At 35.5% G+C, this 21940-nt stretch overlaps 1 protein-coding gene across 1 annotated transcript in view; it reads left to right on the forward strand.

The window, feature by feature from the left end:
• Positions 1 to 21940, forward strand: part of LOC112390575 (SAM domain-containing protein SAMSN-1) — a 48775-nt gene that overhangs the window by 21754 nt on the left and 5081 nt on the right. The window contains exons 2-7 of the mRNA XM_024731542.1: positions 1491 to 1562; positions 3898 to 4047; positions 8411 to 8540; positions 10839 to 10990; positions 13126 to 13329; positions 15263 to 15413. Coding sequence (XP_024587310.1) covers positions 1491 to 1562; positions 3898 to 4047; positions 8411 to 8540; positions 10839 to 10990; positions 13126 to 13329; positions 15263 to 15413 — 859 coding nt within the window. The remainder of the gene's footprint in view (positions 1 to 1490; positions 1563 to 3897; positions 4048 to 8410; positions 8541 to 10838; positions 10991 to 13125; positions 13330 to 15262; positions 15414 to 21940) is intronic.

Here is a 21940-nt window from a genome sequence, read left to right on the forward strand (position 1 = left end):
GTTCAGATAGTTTATAAGCAACACAAGAATACACTCAATTCCCTTTTGTGATTTCTGGGCAATGATGGCCTGGCAGAAATGCCTACTAGGCAAGTAGAAATGATTACTGCTCTGGGAAATCACTCTAAGTTAGTAAGCCCTGCGTGAGAACCAGAGTGGTTCTCAGTTTCAGTCCTTCTTTTTCTCTCCCCTCGCCACAAGCTGAAGGGCTTCTTCATCAGGGGTAGCAAGTCAGTGAAAGGCATTATTTGTGTTTAACACAGCCATTATCCTTGGGGTGATGTTCTGTATCACACTGTCTATCAAGCTAACCCCTTGTCACGTGTCAGGATCTTTTTATTTCAACTGATTTAAAAGTGAAACAAGGAGTTTTAAAGATCAGTAGTAGGGAGATATGAGAATAAAAATGCTTGTAAAGACTAAGAGCATTTGAAGCCGACTTGAACTAAAATGGTCTGTGACTTTTAAAGGACAATACAAAGTTTTATAGATTACTGACTCCCATTTTTAACTTTTCAAATTACCAGGTTATTTTTCAGTACCACCAGCTTATTTTGAAAATATTATAAGCTTGAAATGAGATAAAGTTCTTAAGATAACATATTCTTGGGATATGTGGGTATATAAAGTCTGTAACATCCGATATCCACCATCCCAAACAATGTATAAAATTAAATAGTGAGAAAATATCAATTTTGTGACTCAAAGACTCTAAAAATTTTTGAAAGTGTGTTTAGGAGAATCATTTACTTTGCAGTATATCAGGAATTGCTTGTAATTACCTGCCTAGAATGAGTTACATAGGAATAAAAATTTAGCCTTGTAGGCAAGAAGTATCCAAGAGAATAAGTCTTCTATTAACATACTGAGCTTTTTCTTAAAACGAGTGAATGAAATTGACCCAGGGGTTTCACTGTAATTCCATGTTAAATGTGGAAAAATTCATTTTCCTCCCAACCTGTGTACACCTAAATGTGCTTTTCAATTTATTAATAGGCCTGTGTATGTGCCTTCTCATTCTGACTTCTAGTAGAGAGCTTCAAATTATCAGGAGTTAGCAACAGGAAATGCATTTGTGTTCATTTTTATTTTTTGATAAATATGATCTTTATGAGGCACAATTGTGGATCTACTCAAATGCTTGTTTTTGTCTGTTTTGTTGTTTTTTTATTAGTTGGTTGGTTGTTTAGTAATACATGCCATTCTCAAGAGCAAAAGTAACACTATAAATTAAAAATAATTTAATAGATTTTTCTCCAAGGTGCTTAACACTGTAACATAAACATATGAAGACATTTTATGAACTGTAAATATTACAGTGTTAATAATAGTTACACCTTCAGCGCCTTTAGATAGTCCAGAGAGATTTTTTAATCCTGTATTTGCAAGAGACTGATGCTTACTGAACCATAATCTAATCTATTTAGCAGTTTTATCAGTGAAAGTCACAAATCCTAAATTTCCTTTCCTTTTTCTTTCCTATTTTATAGCGCAGCAGCAGTTTGGGGAATTTTGACCGTTTTCGGAATAATTCCGTATCAAAACCAGATGATTCAACTGGGGTTAGTATTCTATTCCATTTTAATGAGTGTTATACAAACACATTATGAAAAATTATGAAGCCAATGTAGTTTTTACAAATTACAGTAAGAAAAAGAAATACATTTAAAAATCATAACATTGCATACATTTTTGTGATAAATGAACAAACAATTATTTAGTATCTAGTAAGTACCATGCTGGATATTAAGAGTAAAAAGCTATCTAAGAAAACTAACAGATGTTTGGGAAGGCAGAACATCAACTTACAAAGAGATTTACAATTTAAAGTAACACAGACAATCCCAAATTTTCTGAGCATTTCCACTATAAAACAACATATATGTTAAATTTCATGTAAGTTGTAATTGCTTTAATTTAGGAAATGATTAAATGGCTTAATTGGAAATTAGTTAAGGAGAGCATAGGCTGCTCATTTGCACTCTCATACTTCTGTACACTTTGAAATGTCTCAGTGGTGACCACTCCATACACATTTGCAAACCATGAACACTTTGAATGTAGCTTAAGAAAAGCTTCCCCTAAAATTATTTACATCATCATCATCATCATCATCATCACTACATTTAATTGAGCACTTACCAGGAAGTAAGCACAGCACTAAGCACTTTACCTACCTGTAAGTAGGAACTATTATTATTTTTATTTTATCACTGAAGAAATATGTTTGAATAAAATTACTTCTAAATTATACAGGTCATAAATGACAAAGGCAGGATGCAACATCGTGTCCAAAGTTTGCTATTTGTTATACTATCTCATAAACCACGGACCAACTGTGATAAGTGATTCATGAAATGTAAAACAACTAATAAAATAGAGAGGAGGGATGTACATTGAGAAAAGCAAAAATATATGCTTATCATTGAACCTGAGTTATCTATTCATGTGATAGATTTGTTTTAGATCAATAGGCTTTAGATCTTATGCACTTCTTAATTATTCATTCTATATATTGCATCTTTATTTTTTGTTTTTTTTATAAAGAATTCTTTTTATCATATCTGACTCTCAGAATACCTTTCAGATTCCTATAACCATCTACCTATAATAACTTTAAATATGTTGATTTCAGCAATGGATATTCTAGACAAAAAAAAGTAGAAAGAAAATGACATCTATTATTACTTTATAAATACCTCCATTAGTGCATACATATGCATGTGTATATATAATATATCCCCTTTTATACATATATTACATATATCCCTTTTTATTCACCTATATATTTATGTATATATAAACTTATGGATAAACTTGTATACATGCATGAATATACATTGTATATAGCTATATGGTCTATCAACATTTACACAGTTGTAAATAATACAATGCAGTATGTGTATACAAATAGTGAGAAGCCCTATATAATTTTTTTATCATGAGTGATTTCTTGTTGATCTTTTTTTAAAATTTTTATTTTATATTGGAGTATAGTTGATTAAGAATATTGTGTTAGTTTCAGGTGTACAGCAAAATGATTCAGTTATACATATACAGGTATCTATTATTTTTCAAATTCTTTTCCCATTTAGGTTATTACAGAGTATTGAGTAGAGTTCCCTGTGCTATACAGTAGGTCCCTGTTGGTTATCTATTTTAAATATAGCTGTGTGTATATGTCAATCTCAAACTCCCATACTGTATAAACCTTCAACTTTCCATAATCATACATAGATATATTTACTGATATTAAGTTTATAATTCTAGAGTTAACCTATAAAAGTTGCTCAGGTTCATTCAAATTCATTGATTAGTAATGGTGGCCTAGCAATTTGTGAAAGAACTTAGTGAACCTGATAAAGTAGTTTGCACATTTTTTAGCAAACCATCATTCATTCATTCAGTAAATGTGTATTGAGCATCTACTCTATGACAGGATCTCCCTTAGGCACTCAGAAAGTACTGTTACAATACAGGTGAAAATCCTTACTTCATGAAGCCTAGAGTCTAGGAGGAGGCAGACTTTAAAAAAACAACAAAACCCATAAATAAATATCTAAATAAAATTGTGATTCAGGCTATGAAAGAGAACAGCACAGAAAAGTGTTGAAGTTAAAAATATGCTTAGATAGCTTCTTCAAAGCTTTTGTAAAGGAAGATAGAAAAACCTGAAATTAAAAATATTTATAGTACTCTTTTCTGAAATTTGGGTAATGGTAAGTTAACACAGATAGTAATAAACTAATATACTTTCTTATTTATTTTAGTTTGTAATTTTACAGTGAAGATAAAGAACATTGAAGTAGAGAAAAGAGAGAAGAAGAGGGAGTGTGGACAAATGGCAATGTTTTTCATTGCTTTATTGTTTTGTTTTTTGTAAATAATTCTAACTAGGTACATGAAGGGGAATGCATAAATGAAAGTGGAGAACAAAACAAAACTTCAAATAATGGAAGAAGTTTAGGTAAAAAAATGAGAGCTATTTCCTGGACAATGAAGAAAAAAGTGGGTAAAAAGTATATCAAAGCTCTTTCTGAAGAAAAGGTAAGTGTCCTCTGTTAATCACTTGTGTTTTTCTGTTAATATTTTTCTAGGTAGTTTAGAAATATTTGGCAGTTTATGAAGGCCTTCAATGTATTTTCTCCCTCACTAATTGTGCCCAGAAGTTGGGCGGAAGAAAGCATTATCATATTCTCATAGAGGAAATTGAGGCTTAGAAAGATCACACATGTAGTATGTGAAGAACATATGTCATTTATGTTGTAACAAACAGTAGTACATCACTTCTTTTCATTACCAAATGATATTCCATTTTATAGATAAGCCTCATTTTATTCATCCTTTCATCAATTGATGAATATTTGGTTGTTTCCACTTTGGGATTATTTTAAATCATGCTGAATGAATGATTCAGCATGATTTAAAATATGGATATGAATATCTGTGTTCAAATTTTTATGTGGAAGTATTCTTTCGTTTCTCTTGGTTATCTGGTAACTCTGTCTGATACTTTGAGAAACTGGCAAACTATTTCCCAAAGAAGTTGCATCATTTTACATTCCCACTAGCAATGTGTGAGAGTTCCAGTTTCTCCACATGCTTGCTAACACTTGTTATTGTATGATTTTTGATGCTACCCATCAAAATAGGTGTGAAATATATTCTCATTATAGTTTTGATTTCCACTTCCCTGATGACTAATGATGTTGAGAATATTTTCATGTGGCCATTTGCATATCTTTTTTCAAAAAGTGTTTATACAAATCTTTTACCTGCTTTTTAATTGGGTTGTATTTTTATTGTTGCTTTTAAGCTTTTTTAAAAAATATCTTATGGATACAGATCCTTTATGAGATATACGATTTGCGACATGATATATTTTCTCCCGTTCATGGATAGTATTTTCATTTTCTTGATGTTGTCATTTACAGAACAAATGGTTATAATTTTGATGTAGTCCAATTTATTTTTTCTTTCATCATTTGTGCTTTTAGTATTGTATTTAAGAAACCATTGCTTAATCTAGGGTTACAAAGATTTACTCCAATGTTTTCTTCTAAGAGTTTTATAGTTGTAGCTCTTAAATTTTGGTGTATGATCCATTAATTTTTCTACATGGTGTGTGCTAGGAGTCCAACTTCATTCATTTGAATGTGGATATTCAATTGTCCCAGCACTACTTGTTGAAAAGACAATTATTTCTCCATTGCATTGTCTTGGCATCCTTGCTGAAAAATCAATTGATCATAAATATATGGTCAGAAATATATGGATCATAAATATATGGATTTATTTACGGACTCTCAATTCTATTCCATTGATCTATATGTCTTACAGCTATTTTCTTATTAATGCATTTCAATAGGATCTGTCCCCAGTACTCCATTAAAACAGTTGTCACAGTCAGTATTAACCTCTATGTTGCCAAATCGAATGGTCACTTTTCTTTCTTCTTACATGACTTTTCAGCTGTACCTGATGCAAGTGATGATTTCATTACATATGAAACATTCTTTTTTCTTGGTTTCTTTGGGCATTCTTCTGGCTTTCCTTCTTTCTCAAAGTTTCCTTTCTTAGCTCTGCTTTCTTTCCTGTCCTTCTACATATTGAGTCTTCCTGAGGCTTGTTTCTAGATGTTCTACTAGTTTAGTCTCTCTTCCTAAGTGATCTCATCTTGTCTCATGACTTTTTCACAATTATATCTCTAGCTATGATCTCTCTCTTTTTAAAAAAAAATTATTTATTTTATTTATTTATCTTTGGCTGTGTTGGGTCTTCGTTGCTGTGCGTGGGCTTTCTCTAGTTACGTTGAGCAGGGGCTACTCTTCATTGTGGTGTGCAGGCTTCTCATTGTGGTGGCTTCTCTTGTTGTGGAGCATAGGCTCTAGGCCCGTGGGCTTCAGTAGTTGTGGAGCATAGGCTTAGTTGCTCCGCGGCATGTGGGATCTTCCCGGACCAGGGCTCGAACCTGTGCCCCCTGCACTGCCAGGCAGATTCCTAACCACTGCACCACCAGGGAAGTCCCATATGATCTCTTTACTTATCTGTTATACTTATACAACCAACTACTTATTTGATATTATCACTTAAATGCATAATAGATAACTGGAACCTAATATATCTAAAATGGAATTATTGATTCTCTAAGCTCTACAGAAAGTTTGTTTCTTGTTCAGTCTTCCAAGTAGAAATAGACAACACTGTCATAACGGTAGATGCTGGAAAGAAAGGAGAGGGGGGAGAGAGAGACAGAGACAGAGAGAGAAGAAAGCCTACAAGTCACTCAAAATTCCTTCTTTTTCTCACTTTTCACACCAATTCATCAGCATATCCTCTTGGTACTAACTCCAAAGTATACCTAAAACCCTTAACTTCTCCATGTAAATTATTCCTGCTTTAGACTAAATAAACAAACTCTCTTGCCTAGATTACTTAATTGGTTTCCTTTCTTCCACTCTTTCCTCCATAAAACCGATTCTCCACATGAAAGCCAGAAAGATTTTTGAAAAATCAGATTCAGAACACATCACTCCCTTGGTTAAAGTGTTACAGTACCAAAATGCATTCCCTTACTATGATGTGTTCATTCCAGTCCTCTGAGAAGTAGACCCCCAAGAAGGGAATAGACACACCAAAGACTTACTGGAGAAAATGCCTGTGAAGGATAAAAAAGAGAAAGAAAAAATGAGCAAGGAAATCCTTCAGACTACAGTGCAAGTCTGACACCTGTAAAAGGAGAGGAAGAAAGAAGGAGGATCATTCAAGTCTCAGGCTTCAACACTGTTCTAAGAAAACTTTGGCCAGATTGATGAGAAGTCCTTGAACCAAAAGTTTCCATTAGAGAAGCCCCACATCCCACCAGAATGGACTCAAATGGTAGCCCCACTGCTTAAGTCATTGGAACATGGCTTCCTTGCAAACACAGTGATCGATACAGAAGGCTAGTAGTTGGGGCTGTCAGTAAAGAAGGGTCCCGCAGCAAGAGATCTGAGTGCACATTTCCATGGTTACTGAAAGTGCTCTATAAAGCCCTTCCTGAGCTGACTCCAGTCTTCTTCTCTGAGCTCACATCCTAATGCTCTCCTTGCTCTCACTCAGCTCCAGCTACCCTGGCCTTGTTGTTTTCCTCTGCATAACCCAAGCTAATTCTGAGTTTAGTTATTTTGTTCTTGCTATTTCTTTTGCTTGGAAAACTGTCTCCAAATCTTCATATAAGTCACATCTTCTTATCATTCAGGTCAAGAATTCAAAGACTCTATTACCTTATGGAGGAGGTCTTTGGAGGCTATTCCCTCTAAATCAGTCAACCTTCCTTCAACCCTAACCCGAGTAACTAATCCTCTCACATCACCCAGTTTTATTTCCTTCATAGCACTTATTATTCTCTGAAATTGTCTTGCTCACTTTGTTTACACAAACCTCCCCAAACACTACAAACACACACACACACACACACACACACGTGCACACACACCCTGACAAACTAAAATGTACCTCATTTAAGATAGGACCCTGTATATTGTTTCCCATGATATCTCCAGTTCCCCAAACAATGCCAGGTACTTAGTAGGTGTTCTACAAACTTGTGTTGAATAACTGAACAAATGAATAAAAGAATGGATAAAAGCAGAGGATCAAACTGAGCATATATCGTATGTATAGTCTGAATTTTTACCAATGTTTAGAAATGCTCAAAAATGAGGAATATTGAATTATATTTTGATGAATATTAAGAAATTCATAGGCTTTGTTGAAACTATATAAACATGGAAAACATTTGAGATGTTTTCAAGCAGATGTAATTTTTTTTGAAATTGTCTGTCTTTCCTAATTTTATGCAAGATGTGCTTTTCACTTGACTAGGTGGCAAGCACCATATGAGATTTGTAAAGCTTCTTAGATAAGCTTTGCTTTAGAATTGCAAAGTGTGTATGTTTTATTCATATCTAGTGGTCTGGTAGGGTGCAAATAACTGACACGAAGCGACTATGCAGAGTTTAAACTTGTAATATCAGATCTCAAAGGATTAGTAATGGTGGTAAATAGATGATAAGGAGAACATGAAGAAATAAAAGTGCTTTAACAGATAAAGCACAGATGTTAATAAATCTAGCATTTCTGATTAAATAGTCTTGATACGATATTCATCCTAACTACAAAAATAAACTTTATAATTTCAGTTAAATTCCAAAATGTGGGCTGTTTCATCTAAAGGATTTTTCCCACTATACCATAAAATGTTATGCTTGAAATTGAGCTAAAGATTCATGACACTCATATTTTATGCTGATGTATTCCTAAGTATTTTATTGCTAAAATATGTCTTCTTTGTTAAATCAATGCACACAGTGAAAGTCTCCAAGGAAATCAGTTCTTTGCATTTAACCTCTGATATGATTTTCTGAAGGATGGGGAAGATGGAGAGGATGCCTTACCTTATCGGAACAGTGATCCCACGATTGGAACCCATACAGAGAAGAGCTCCCTCAAAGTCAGTGACTCCATGGACAGTCTCTACAGTGGGCAGAGCTCATCAAGTAAGGCTATAAAATAAGTGACAAGAGTCTAGATGGGAGATCTGGGTTAAGTTAATTAAAAACAACAGATTTATTTCTCTTTGGCTTGTTTGTCAAAATTTCACCAATGTTCCAACTACTTGATAAGAGAAATAGTGAAAATGTAGGATGTGTTGAATCTATAGCAATGCTATTGTCTAAAATAATACATAATATATTAGAATTATGGATTATTTTGAAACTTTTAGCACTGTGGTCAGCAAGGCTCTTGGGGATATGCCTCCAAAAGATTATATTGCATGATTAAATCAGAATCCCTACAATAAAGTGTGCTGGGGAGAACTAGCATTATTTTGAGTCCAAATTTTTTAAATGACTTGAAGTATTCAGGAAACTAAAATCCTGTTTTCTCTTTTTCCTTCCCTTTCTCTCCCCCTCTATGTACTTCTTCCTTTCCTTTTCTCTTCCTTTCTTTCTTCCTTCCCTCTCTCCCTACCTCCTACCTCATTCCCCTCCTTCCTTTCTTTCTTCCTTTTTTCTTTCTTTCTTTCTTTTGTTTTCTTTCATTTTTTCTTTATTCCTTCCCTGTCCTGCCCTCTGTCATGTTTTCCTTCCTTTCCTTTCCTCTTTATCCTGAAGTATTCTGAAAAGAGCAGGACCTCTGCATCAGTTCTAACGTTTACTTTTTAGGTTTCCATTCAGCATTAACCAGTAAAGAGTGAAGTAATATGTAAATACTAAATAGTAGGAATATCACCAATTAGTGACAAAAAGGAATCAGCATGTGTTCTTAAGAATTTTCTAAAAACATCGTTTCTACCAAAGAAGTCACTCAGGCTTCAGTCACATGTCCTGCTACAATATTTGAATGAAACTACTGATACTACAGGGTGCCTTATAATTTTTTTTATATGCACACTGTTACTCATCCCTCTAATCTTTTCAGGGCTTTTAAATGTTTTTTGCAAAGTTTATTTTCCATTTCATTTAAAATCAACTGCTTCTGTTATCTGAAGATGGATCACAAAGACCAGCTGCTGCAAATATCCTGAATTTTATTCCTACTTTCCTACTGGTTGTAGAACAGTTATTTTGTGAAGAAAAAGCTAATACAGAAGCATTTGAGGGATATATTTTTGCATGTGTGAAATTCAGATTTTATTAGTATTCATTTCTGCTGGAAGTTTTAAAATTCAAAATTGTAATGCCAAATATGGGTAGAATTTTATAACTTGAATATACAATGAAAAGCCAGGGACTGGAGTGGTCATGGAAGGGAGGGTGTGAGGAGATGGGGATCTACTTAGCTGTTATCATAAACAACTTAATTTCTGTGACTAGACGCAACTCATCTTTCTTTTACACCAGTCCATATTTAAAAAAAACAAAAAATGGAGAATTGCTAAGGATCTTTCTCTTATTTCTATACTTATTTGAAAGAATGGCAGAGATACTGGGGCTGTTCCCTCATGAAGCAGAGCACTGAAAGGCCACAGTGAAGGAAAAAAATGAGGTGACAAGTGAGAGCAGTAGGGAGACTCAGAGTTACTTCCACTGAGAGCCATTCTTGCCCCCAGGCAGGCAGGAAAAATGGAATCTCTTTTTTTCCCCCCTTGAGGTTCAAAATCAGAAAGGAAGAGGACCAGAGAGCAAGGATTTGGAGCAGTTTAAAAAGCCCAGTTTAGAACAATTTTGAACAGTTTAGGAGTACAGACATTGGAACACACTTCCTCTTTCCCTGACACTCACACAACAAGCAAAAATGCTACCTTTTATACACAGAGATGTTGCCTCAAAATGGCTTTTGGTACACAGTAGGAAGTCTGAGACACTATTTTTGCTACACTGTGATAAGTTGTAGGGAAGCTTGTGGTCTTATGCTTTGATCATTCCTGATCAATAGCACACAAAGATCAAACTGTCACTATAGGTTTCTGCCTCTGTTTACACGTACAAAATTAATTATCTGGTTTGTACAGGGAATTAAGTCTCTACTGTCTGCCTCTTTAGCAAGTATCCAATGCTCAAAGCACTGTGCTACTGGATCAGATGAAAGAGACTGAAGTTAGAGTGTTTGGTTTGGTGGTAGAGGAAAGAATGATCAGGTTGACTGGAGAAAGATCAGAAATGGCTCAGAGGACAGAAGTCACTGGTGGAAAATGACTGGGAGGCAGAAACAGGGATCGGTCATTTAGGACTGCCTCAGGAGGCTGGCATCCAATGCTTCAGCATTATTCCTGCTTAGTTATGTCCAGGTGATGGTTCAGAATGCTATGAACCTTCAGTGAGAACTGTTAACCTCTGCTTTGCCTATATCAGGTGGAATAACAAGCTGTTCAGACGGTCCAAGTAACCGGGACAGCTTTCGACTCGATGATGACGGCCCCTACTCCGGACCATTCTGTGGCCGTGCCCGCGTACATACCAGTTTCACACCGAGCCCTTATGACACTGACTCCCTCAAAATCGAGGTGTGTGCACATCATATCCGCATTCTGTATGGTTTGTCTAGAGCTGGGTGTATGATCTTTTTCAGGAAGTGCAAGTATGGGGAACTAGGGGGTGAGTGCATTCTTCCCAATAGGAGAACTGGGGACTGGTGTACTACGGCAGGAGTTCAAACAAAACATGAGAGGTAGGGTAGGGGGATCAGTGTTTTGAGGCTATTTGCAAAAGTTGCATTATGTAGATAATGTAGAATCAGAGCTTATTCGGGAAGAAGGAATTGTCTACATTTTTCTGAAAATCAAAATCCTCACAAGTTGCTGGAGGTGCCCAGTTCTACCTGAAGCCAAGGAGAGGGAGAGAAAATGGAAATATCAGGCAAGAGCCCAGCAGAGCAAACTCTTTGGGAACCTGACTTGGCCAGGCAACTTCAATACTTGAGTCAATACTTGCAAATGCCATGAGTAACCTGACAACTTTCTCTCTGTGATATTCCCTCCTGAATTCCCTTTTTTTATTCTTATCCTCTTCGTTCATTTTCTTTTGCTGTGAGGGCTTCACAACACAAAGGTTGCACCACCATTTGTGCTGCCTAAGGGGACATTTGTGGAGCTCGAGTAGGACAAAATAAGGAATCCCACAGACACACTGGGTGTTGAATACTGTTGCTGACCATCCTGGGTCTTATCCGAAATGAAATTGGATTTTTGCTTGTGATCTGTGAGCTTCCCTGTAATGTATATTTTTTTTACAAGTTTAAAGGATAATAAGAAGGATGTAGCATAGGACTGCCGTACTTTGAAACTTCCCCTAGAGCTTCTGGGGATTTTCTAGGTCTGCTTAGCTGATCCCATCTAGCCTAGGATTTGATTCCCTATAGTTAAAGACAGGAAAAACTAGGTGAACAGCTCATAGGGTCTGAAGGGCAAACTATCATGAATTGGAAAGACCAGATCTTTTAATCACATTGAATTCTACTATTACAAGTAAAATCCATGTTTTAGATGGAAGAATACACATTCACAGAGCAGCAGAAAAAAATATTTTTAGTAGCAGACTTAATGCTTTCTTTGAGGGTAGACCCTTAAAATGGCAAAAATATCAGAATCTATAATGTCATCTCTGAGGTAGAAAGCTGTAAGTCTCAACGGAGTAACTATGACCCAAATGTAGACACTATATTTGCATAGAAATCAACTTTCTTTACAAAAAAATACCCTGTGGAGTTTTCTACTCTTACCAATAACTCCTGCAGTCTTACTCTTAGATGTGAATAAAGAGACAGACCACTGGTTTGTCTATCCCAATGCATTTCATTCATACTTCAATCCAAACTTTGCTGTGGAGCTCAATCTAAGTGTTAAATAAGTAATTAGTAATTAATTATTAATTAATCTAGGATAATTAGCTTAATTTATCCTTAGTGCATAAATACTTTTGTTACATATTTGCTATGTACAAAGTTCTGAACATTTTCATTATTTTAGATGGATACAATACTTGAGGTGGATTTATTTCACACTGTAGATGAATTTTTCAGATGAACTAGAAGCACAAACAGAGTCATAGACTTGTCTTTCTTCCCCTTCCTTACTTGGGACCCCCTCCAGGAATGATAGCTTGAGCTTTGCTACATATATATTGTTTTGACAGGGTAAATAAAAAGAGCATTACTTTTGAGTTCAAACAACTTAGGCTTGAGTTCTGGTTCTGTCACTAACTTCCTGTAAGCTCTTGGGAAATTATTTAATGCTTGCATTTCTTTTTCTGTAATATTTACAGTAATAATGACACCTCACATATATATCTAAGAGGTGTGTTGTGGGCATAAAATGACTTAATGAATTCAAAAGTGTTTTGTAAACTATAGGATACTCTACAAATATAAGTTGATAAGTTGATATGATACCAAAAACATAAACACATCATCAAATACATTTAGGAGCCTTTCTTCAAGTATGTTGGGGTTTTTTTCAATATTACTAGTAAATAGTTTCCTTAAACTTTTAAAAGAAATTTCCTCTTAGATTTAGTTTTAACTCTAAACCCCCTTAGTGTAATGCCCTCATTATTCTAATTTTCAATGATTCCATTCTTTCTACCAATTGTCATGGACACCAGAGTTCTCTGAAATCTAATTTGTATATTTCTTTGTCTTTAGAAAGGAGATATCATAGACATTATCTGCAAAACGCCAATGGGGATGTGGACAGGAATGTTGAACAACAAGGTGGGAAACTTCAAATTTATTTATGTGGATGTCATCTCAGAAGAAGAAGCCCCCAAGAAAATAAAGGCACACAGAAGGAGTGGAAAGGAAAAACCTAAGACTCTGCAGGAGTTCTTAGAGAGGATTCACCTTCAGGTTAGCAAACCTATGGCCTGTTTGATTTTGGTGGCATACGGATGGAGTAATTGAGAATGGGTCAGTGTTTGTTTAGTTAAAAAATACATGACTTACAGAAAGGGAAAATCTGTTTTCCAAAAACAGTTTATATATACCCTTTATTACTTTTATTATGCAAGGACAGGTCTTGATATAACATCCTTTGGACTAAACTCTAATGGTACTTAGCAGTTGCAGTAGAGATTAGGTTGAGAAAGTGCAGTGAAAAATGAAATATACTTGGGAGAATAAAAGTCCAGAGAAAACATGTAATGAGAATGATAAAGAGAATATAAAGAGTGAAGGTAAAGATTCAGAGAATTGAAAGGAGAAATGAAAAGAAAATTATATTTTCTATAGAGCAGAGATCAAAAGCAAGTCAAGAGAAGATAACTAAATTAATTGTTTTTAAAGTAATTTGTTAGGAAACAGCGATCATTAAGCCCTCATAATGATTGTGTTAAGAAAACTGTGTTGTCTTTATTTAAAATCCAATTATTTTCTTGTTAACATTAGAAAACTTTTTATGAAATATCTATGTTGTTAAATGGCATGTACATACAATATGCCTAGCCTCACTCAATTTACTGTTTTGCAATCCATTTCTAAAATTAACACAGCAGTACTTTGATAGTTTTCAAAATTCATCAAGACAATAGCCAATTAATCTTTCCTTAACTGGCTTTCCTGAATTATCTAGTTGCATTCTTGCCTGTAGACACATTACATAGGCCTTTCAATATTACTATTGGTGTCCCCCAAATGGGGTACTCCTTGGAGGAAGCACAAGTTTGAATCCTGCTTCAGCTACTTGTTTGTTCTGTGACCTATGAAAAAAACCAAGGTCTAAGGAAGTGAAATACCTTACTCAAGAATCCACAGTTAGTTACATCAGGATGGGAATTTTTTTTTTTTTTTTTTTTTCTGTTCTAACACAGTGCTCCTTCTAGGATATATCACTTTTAACAAGAGTTGAGTTGCTACTCCTTCTTTCCCTTTTTTAAAAATAAATAAAGGGCTAGTAATAAGTTCTTTCTGATTACTTAAAACTTTTATACCTCCTCTTACTCAATTTTAGTAACTAAAATAAGGATATTGAAATTATGATCAAGTAAAATGGGAGGAATATCTGAGAAAGTTGAAAAGCATTCAAATTTACTTTGCATTTCTATTGTTAGAGAGAAGTTACATAAATAACATAACAGACTTTGAAATCAGAAGCCTATGAATTTTAAACTAATTTATATTGATGCAAATGATGGACAAAATATACATGATAAGAAATGGAAACAATACTTTTCCCAACCACAGTGCTTTCATGCTTAATGAAAGCTTTTAAATAAATAGAAAGTCTGAGATTCCTTAGGTTTCTATAATGCCTTTCAACCAAAATGCTAAGTATACTTTTTTATATAAATTGGGTCTATTTCAAATTCATTTTTTAACCTACTCCAAGAAGTTAATAAGGGTAGATGATTTTGCAACCAAGCAAACAAGAAAAGATATAGATCCAGAAATATTGTTATAATATACTGTATTAGAGGCCTTTTATTGACAGACTTAATAACATACTAGCTTTGTCAATTTCACTATTTGAGAAGTGAAAAACTGCCAAATGGGATGAATGGTCCAGGTATTTAATTGATCCATGATTTAGCATTGTATAGCTTAAGGTAGTCATTTCTTCTTTACATTTGTCCTTCCAGAAGGTGAGAACTGTACAACATACTGTTTAAATGTCCCCAAGTTCATATGTGGAAAACTAGTACAAATAAAATAAAGTTAAGCAAAAGTTCTGTTGGCACCTTTGGTTTTCATGCATGCCTACACTTTTTTTTTTTTAATCTAAAGAGAACTAAAAATAAAATATTTGAATCTATTTTATATTATGCATATTTTTTCTTCCCCACAGGAATACACCTCAACACTTTTGCTCAATGGTTACGAGACCCTAGAAGATTTAAAGGATATAAAAGAGAGTCATCTCATTGAATTAAACATTAAAAATCCAGAAAATAGGATGAGGTTACTATCAGCTGCTGAAAATCTTCTTGATGAAGAAAGTAAGTACGCACACCTACTCTTCTCCCTAGCTGAGAATCACAGTTTAATGTAAACAGTAAGATCATTAAAAACAAAGCCCCAGTTTTATTTACTGAGAATCATGTAAAGCATTCTTTCCAATAAAATAAGTATTTTCTTATACATTTGGAAACAACAACTCTGGTCAAATATATCATTAGAAAGAGGGCCTTTTTTTCCTTACTGGATTCAGGAAACAAAAGGGCTTTTCTGGGTACCTCATTTAAATTCTGCAGAGCTATTAATTTACACACAAGTGGATGTCCACATTCCCCAAAACTGAGGGAGTTAGAAACAAATATTTAGTGACAACATGAGCCATTAGCGAGAAATGTCATATGAAACTTCTGTAGAACAGCACAGAGCATCACTCTGAGCTAATGAGCCTTCGCTCCACACAAGAAAATTCGTTTCATTACCATAGAGTCACATCTTGTAAGTGTTTACAGTATTCTTTCAAAATGCTATAATAGCTTGCAAAAATATTCAGCACTTACTTTTATTATCTGAGATGGTTCTTTGTATTTGTAAGTATAAACTAAAGATGGAGTAACACATGTAGATTCCCTTGAATATTGGCTACGCTAACTGGATTTGTAAAGATGGGATAGCTTTTGTTTTTCCAACTGCCCAATCTGAGCATTCTTCTTATTAAATCTGGCCAGGCTCCCAAAACTCTGAGCTCAGGGAGTGCCAAACTCTGCAAGGAGTATTTTGTTAGAAAAAAGGGGGGAAGGTGTCTAATTTTAAAGGAGAAAAAGAACTTAGATCATCTAATCCAACCTTCTCTTTCACAAGTAATATTAATAATAATCATTAATTATCCTTTGAACATGTTCTCTGACTAAAACTTTGAGCCAAGATCTTTACATTTATTTTCTTCTTTAATGCTCTCCACAACTCTGTGAGCTAGTATCATCCCTATTTTTATAATGAGAAATTGAGAAGATAAGCAACTTGTCCAAGCTCAAGCACTTAGTGAATTAGAAAGCTAGGACCAGTGTTTGTGACGCTATGTTATACTTTCTTACACAGCCCAGACTGAGAGTAAAGAGGAAAGTTCTATTTAGGACCCAGGTCTCCTGACTGTCCCTTCGTGAGCTTTTCTATATCCTCCCTCATATGCCTCACAAAATGGCATAGTTGAACTGCACATGTGTATTATACACTGGCCTTTTATCTAGTGAGAATCAATTTACTTTTTTAGAAACTGTACCTTACTTAATCCTTACTTACTGTCTTGAGTTTGCATAGATCCTCATCCTGTTCAAAGAGTTTTCACATGCATCACTAATTTGACACCCGCAGAATTGATTTCATCCTTTGGCCTAGGAGTTTGTATGCATTCTTTGAAGTTGTGGAGGCTAGGAGATGCAGAAGAGAGAGGAATCGGGTCACAGAGGCAGACACAGGTCAAACTTAAGAAAGTAGCCTATTTACTCAAAAGTACAAGCCAAAACAAAACTGATCAGTGTAAACTGGTATAGCAATATCTTCAAAGGAAATGAGGCAGTTTCTTTCACATCTCATCATTTCAGAACATGGATCCTCACTAAGCAATATTACGCTAAGAAATGGATTCTGTAGATTTCTTGTAATTGATAATTTTCAGTGTCATTGTCAATGCTCTCCGAAATAAGTTGATGCTGAAGTAGAGGGAGGAAGAAGAGTATTTTTTGAGCACTTGTAAATAATTGCTTTTCGTCTACAATAACATCCATGTAGGTATTTTGCCCATTTTATAGATGAGCACATATTTCAGAGATGAATTTCAAAGAGGCCAAACAGCTAGATTAGTAGCAGAGTTGGAGCTTTAATCAAAGGCAGTCTACTCTAAAAATCCAAGTTCTTTCTTCCACACATACAAACTGGTAAATATGAATAGAACAGTGACTATTTGAAAATTCAAGTTTTCTACTGCTTGGTCAATTTTCCCAAGAGCTTCAGTTCAGTTTTCCATCTCAGAAAGTGGAAGTTAATATTTAAGTGAGAACGGAAACTTTGCGACAGCATGACGCCCTGAAAGGTGAAAGGCTACTATGGCCTCATTGAAACAAGATTTGTGAATGAAGGGGCCTGAGAGCCATGGGAAACAGGGCTTTCAGCCAGACAAGTGTGCTCAGCAGAGACCCACAGAGGGAAGCTCAGTCCAGTGCCAAAGGCATGGGCCACTGAAGGCCTCCCTCATCACCCATCTACTTTCCATGTTAACAAAAGAATAACTTATGGATGATACCATATTAGAGCTAGGTGTAATTTTAAAAACCGTCTGACCCAAATTCTTCCTATACAAGATGGGGAAACTAAAACTAAAGTAGATAAGTAGCCTTCTCAAGGTCACATACCTAGAACCCAGTCTCCTAAATCTATTAGAAATACATTCTGCTACGCCCTGGTCTCTGAAAACAAAAGACAGTATCTCCAAAGCATGATGTGACTTTCCGTGTTTGACCTAAAAAAGTAAAAATTCCCTGAATTATTTCTCTTTATAAAACTTCAGAAAACAGTACTTGAAGGTCACTAGAGGTTGATCATTTAATAATATCCAGTAATGTACAAACATACCCACACTGAGTCAAATTCTGGGAGATGAAAGATGGACAAAATGTAGATTCGACCAGTGTTTGTTGTCAACATACAACCCTGAGATTTTTCTTCCTTTAATCTTACCGGTCTAAAGTAGTATTAGAATATACATGTCAAAAAGATGCATATTGCATGTTAGTCTATTCTGACTGAAAGCTATTTATCTTATATGAAACTGCTTTGCTCAAGGAATAAAGAAGAATGACTTCTATTTGTTGATAAGATGGTGAGTCCTGATGATTCGGCACCATGCTTCTGCATGCTTATTTTTATCTATTCTCTACTCTGTGAATCATATCTTCTACAACCATGCTAAAGATTAAATGCACAACCTTCGTGTACCTTGAATGATAAAGACCTTGAACGTATGGTTGTATAAAACTGAGACGTTATGAAAAACAAATGCATGTCATAGTCATAGGTTAAAAATAGTTAGCTTTTTGTGTGTGTTTAAGAATGGGGTATGCAAATTGGCCAGGATTTTATGTATGCATTTTATTTTGATCACTGAATAACGTCAGTTTGGGGGAATGTCAATAAATTCCTAGTTTAGAATTTCATTGCTTCTTAGGTTGGAAACTGGAAAGTTTTGCTTTGCTTATCATTCAATATAAAAATTGAGCAGAGTGGGCCCCTGTTTTGAGGGCAGGAGTTAAAGCTTTGAGATTAGGTAGAAAAGACCACAAGCTCCATGTGAGCCTTTAATACATCTAGAGGGACCAAGAGGATGGGGGATGGAACAGGGACAAACAGAAATCTAAGACTTAGAGTAAGCAATTTCCCTGTTCTCTTAGGCCAAAATAGATAGCATTGTACCCACTCTGACCTTGAAAATGTTAACCGGATTAAACTTTTTTAGGTCACTACTTGACAGGAGGTAAAGTTGCTTCTCCAAGAAGCTGACAGTAGGGCTGGCGAGTGGTGTTAGGGCTGTTCACAGTATTACCTCTGGAGTAGAATAACGACTTTGGGTTCTGCAATCCCAGGCAAGACCAGTACAGAGATATTCTGAATTTGTTCTCAAGTTGCATTAGAACTCAGCAGAATTAGGCTACTGGCTCCTTCAGCTGGGAATCTAGACGAGGTTAGAAGAAGAAGAAAAATTAGGGTGAAGTACTCAGCTCTTGAAGGAGCAAAAGAGCAGAATCTGTTATTTTGTGCACATTAGATTTTCTCTATCTTCTGAATTTTAAAATTGTTTGTTTACTTTGAGTAAATATTCCCAGCAAGGAAAAAAGAGAATAGAGAATATATGTGTGTGTGTTTTTCCATAAACAGAACCTTCAAAATCCCTTTGCCTTGCTGAGAAATGGCTCTTTAAAGTAATAAGATAGGTAACGGCTGTTTATAGTTAAACAGCTCTTTTTATTCTGAACTTGTTTCTCTTTTCATACATTTAGAAGCACTTTGATGTGTCTTAAAAGTGTGTCTATGAGAATGTGTACTATTGTCCTTGGGGAAAACAGGTGATGGAAATATCTTGTTTTCCCCATAACAGAGGGATAATTAAAATTTAAATTGGAAACCAAAAACAACTTAGTAACAGAATAAACAGACTATACTAGAATCTGTCTGTAACGTATTGGAGGTTACTACCTGCAACCTTTGTTTGCAGTGTTCAGTGAGGAGGAAGGGGGAGGGTGGGTTGTGTGCCAGGCTGTCAGCACCAGCTGTGGTCACAGCAGCCCCTCATTGCTCAGCTATCCCCAGTTGTGTCTTCCTGCCTGCCTCCCTGCCCCAAACGATACAGGGCAAATGGCAAGGCCCAGCCAGGAGCCTGGAACATGAGCTGCCAGCAGGGGAGGCTTGTAGCTATGCCAAGCAGCAGTCCAGCAGTTGGCCTGACAGTGTGCCAGGGTAGCCTGGTGCATTAGCCCCTGACATGCATGCCTGGCGTTTCCAACCCACTTGCCGTATGATTTGGATCTAGATTCAAGAAATGTGGGACCTTTAAGAAAATATATGCTAACTATCCACAGAGACGGAGAAGGCACCCAGGCATTTTACATTCATGTATTTATAAATATGCATTTAATATCTATTTCTAGTCATAGAAATTTTGCTTTATGAAATTTACTTTCTTCAGATTTTTTTGGTTTTACCCCCTAAGATTGAAATTATGTTAGATGCCATATTCTGTATAATACAAAGAACAATAAAATGAAATAGAAACATTTTGTACTTCAACCAGAGAACAATCTCCAGAGGAAAGAGTTCATAGAATTTTCACCTCAGTCACTTATAATGTCTGTACATGTAGGGCATTCCTGTACTTGTTTTTATATTGCACTGTGATTGTGTACTAGGCATGGCTTTGTAGTGTTTACCCTGGCCAAACAAGACCGAATTCTCTATTACCATGTACCTTCCCAAAGCCCCTAGCACCACACTGTGCATAGAGTGGATGGTAACAGATGCTTGTAGAATGCATACATGTTGAATGAGGGAGTGAAGAGATCTGCAAATAGAGAGCAAAACTTTTTTCTGTGTATAAAACTTAAAGTCCCCTTCAATCCCACTTTACACACAAAAGTTTTTGTAACGGGCAGGTGGGTGTTGATATGTGTTGTCAAGATTCGTTTTATGTATATGCTAACCATGTGTGCATGTGAGTGTGCAAGTGTGTAAATGAGTACACTTCTAGAAGGAGATAATGTAAAAACTGTCAAAGTTTAAAATGTGCATACTTTTTTATGCAGAAACTCCAGTTTTAGGAATTTGATTAATTTCTACAAATGCATAAAAACACTAGCTAAACTACGAGGAGTTTCATTAAAAACTAAAACCAATGTGAACTTCCATCAGTAATTAATTTGTTATAAATAAGTTGAGATATATGTGAACAATAAAATAGTAAGAAAATATTAGGAGAATGAAATGCCTACTGACATGAAGATGTCCGAAACATATTAAATGATAAAAGCAAATTGTAGATCAGTAATATGCAAGGTAATGTTATTTTTGCCAAATAATAATACATTTTAAAATAATGAAGTTAGGTTATTTTTTCACCATGTGAAGTAAACAGGATTGATTTAACCTGTAAGAAATACGATATTGATTTTCCAAGGTCCCTAATTTAGCATTAGAATAATAGCCTTTAATATTATTTGGTCATTATCAAAATAGTCCAATGTGACAACAACTCAACCACGGGTAAACATTTCCTGGGACCAAAGCCTCTCATGGAACTGTGTGCTTGAGTGAAGTGGCAGCCTAATGGTGCTGTCCCTGTCGGTGCTGAGTGATTGGATCTTGAGTGAGTGTGCCTCTACCCTACTGAAGGAGCCAGCAGAGTGGAGTGGAAGTTGTTGTGAGTGTAAGTGAAAAGAGGTACATCTCATTAGAGAGGAGACTACGATGCTAGGATGCAAAGAGACATCTGCAAACAGGGAGAGTCATTTCAACTCCATATTCTCTCATGGCCTCGGGAAGACAGCAACTGGTTGGTTTCCCGTGAAGACATTCCTATTTTCAGTTTGTTCTTGTTGCTTTTCCAAAAGGTGGGTAGGTATTCAAATGAAATAAATACCAAATCGTCACTAAATAGAAAATTAAAATATTCAGGTAATTTAAGGACAGAGAGAATAAGAAATAATTAAGAGTTACACCATGTTGCCTACTGAATGTTCCTCCATGGACAATGCTACCTCTGGACAAATAAATATAGCCATAGTTATCTGGAGAGTGCTTGAGTTTTGGTTTGAGTGACTCATGTGGAGCTACCAATGAGGATGAGATTTTGAGCCATCCTAAGATGTGCTTTAAGCCTGTTTTTTCCTCTTTGGAGGTGGTACCAGGCTAGAGAACAAGAGGAGGATAATACAAAGACCCAAGAGGTACCGTCATTTGAATTTCAACAAATTTCTTACTTGATCTTCTTTAGTCCATATTTCCTTTAATTAATCTAAACATTACATTC

Source organism: Neophocaena asiaeorientalis, unplaced genomic scaffold (genome assembly GCF_003031525.2).
Source record: "Neophocaena asiaeorientalis asiaeorientalis breed wild unplaced genomic scaffold, Neophocaena_asiaeorientalis_V1.1 scaffold330, whole genome shotgun sequence".
NCBI lineage: Eukaryota > Metazoa > Chordata > Mammalia > Artiodactyla > Phocoenidae > Neophocaena > Neophocaena asiaeorientalis.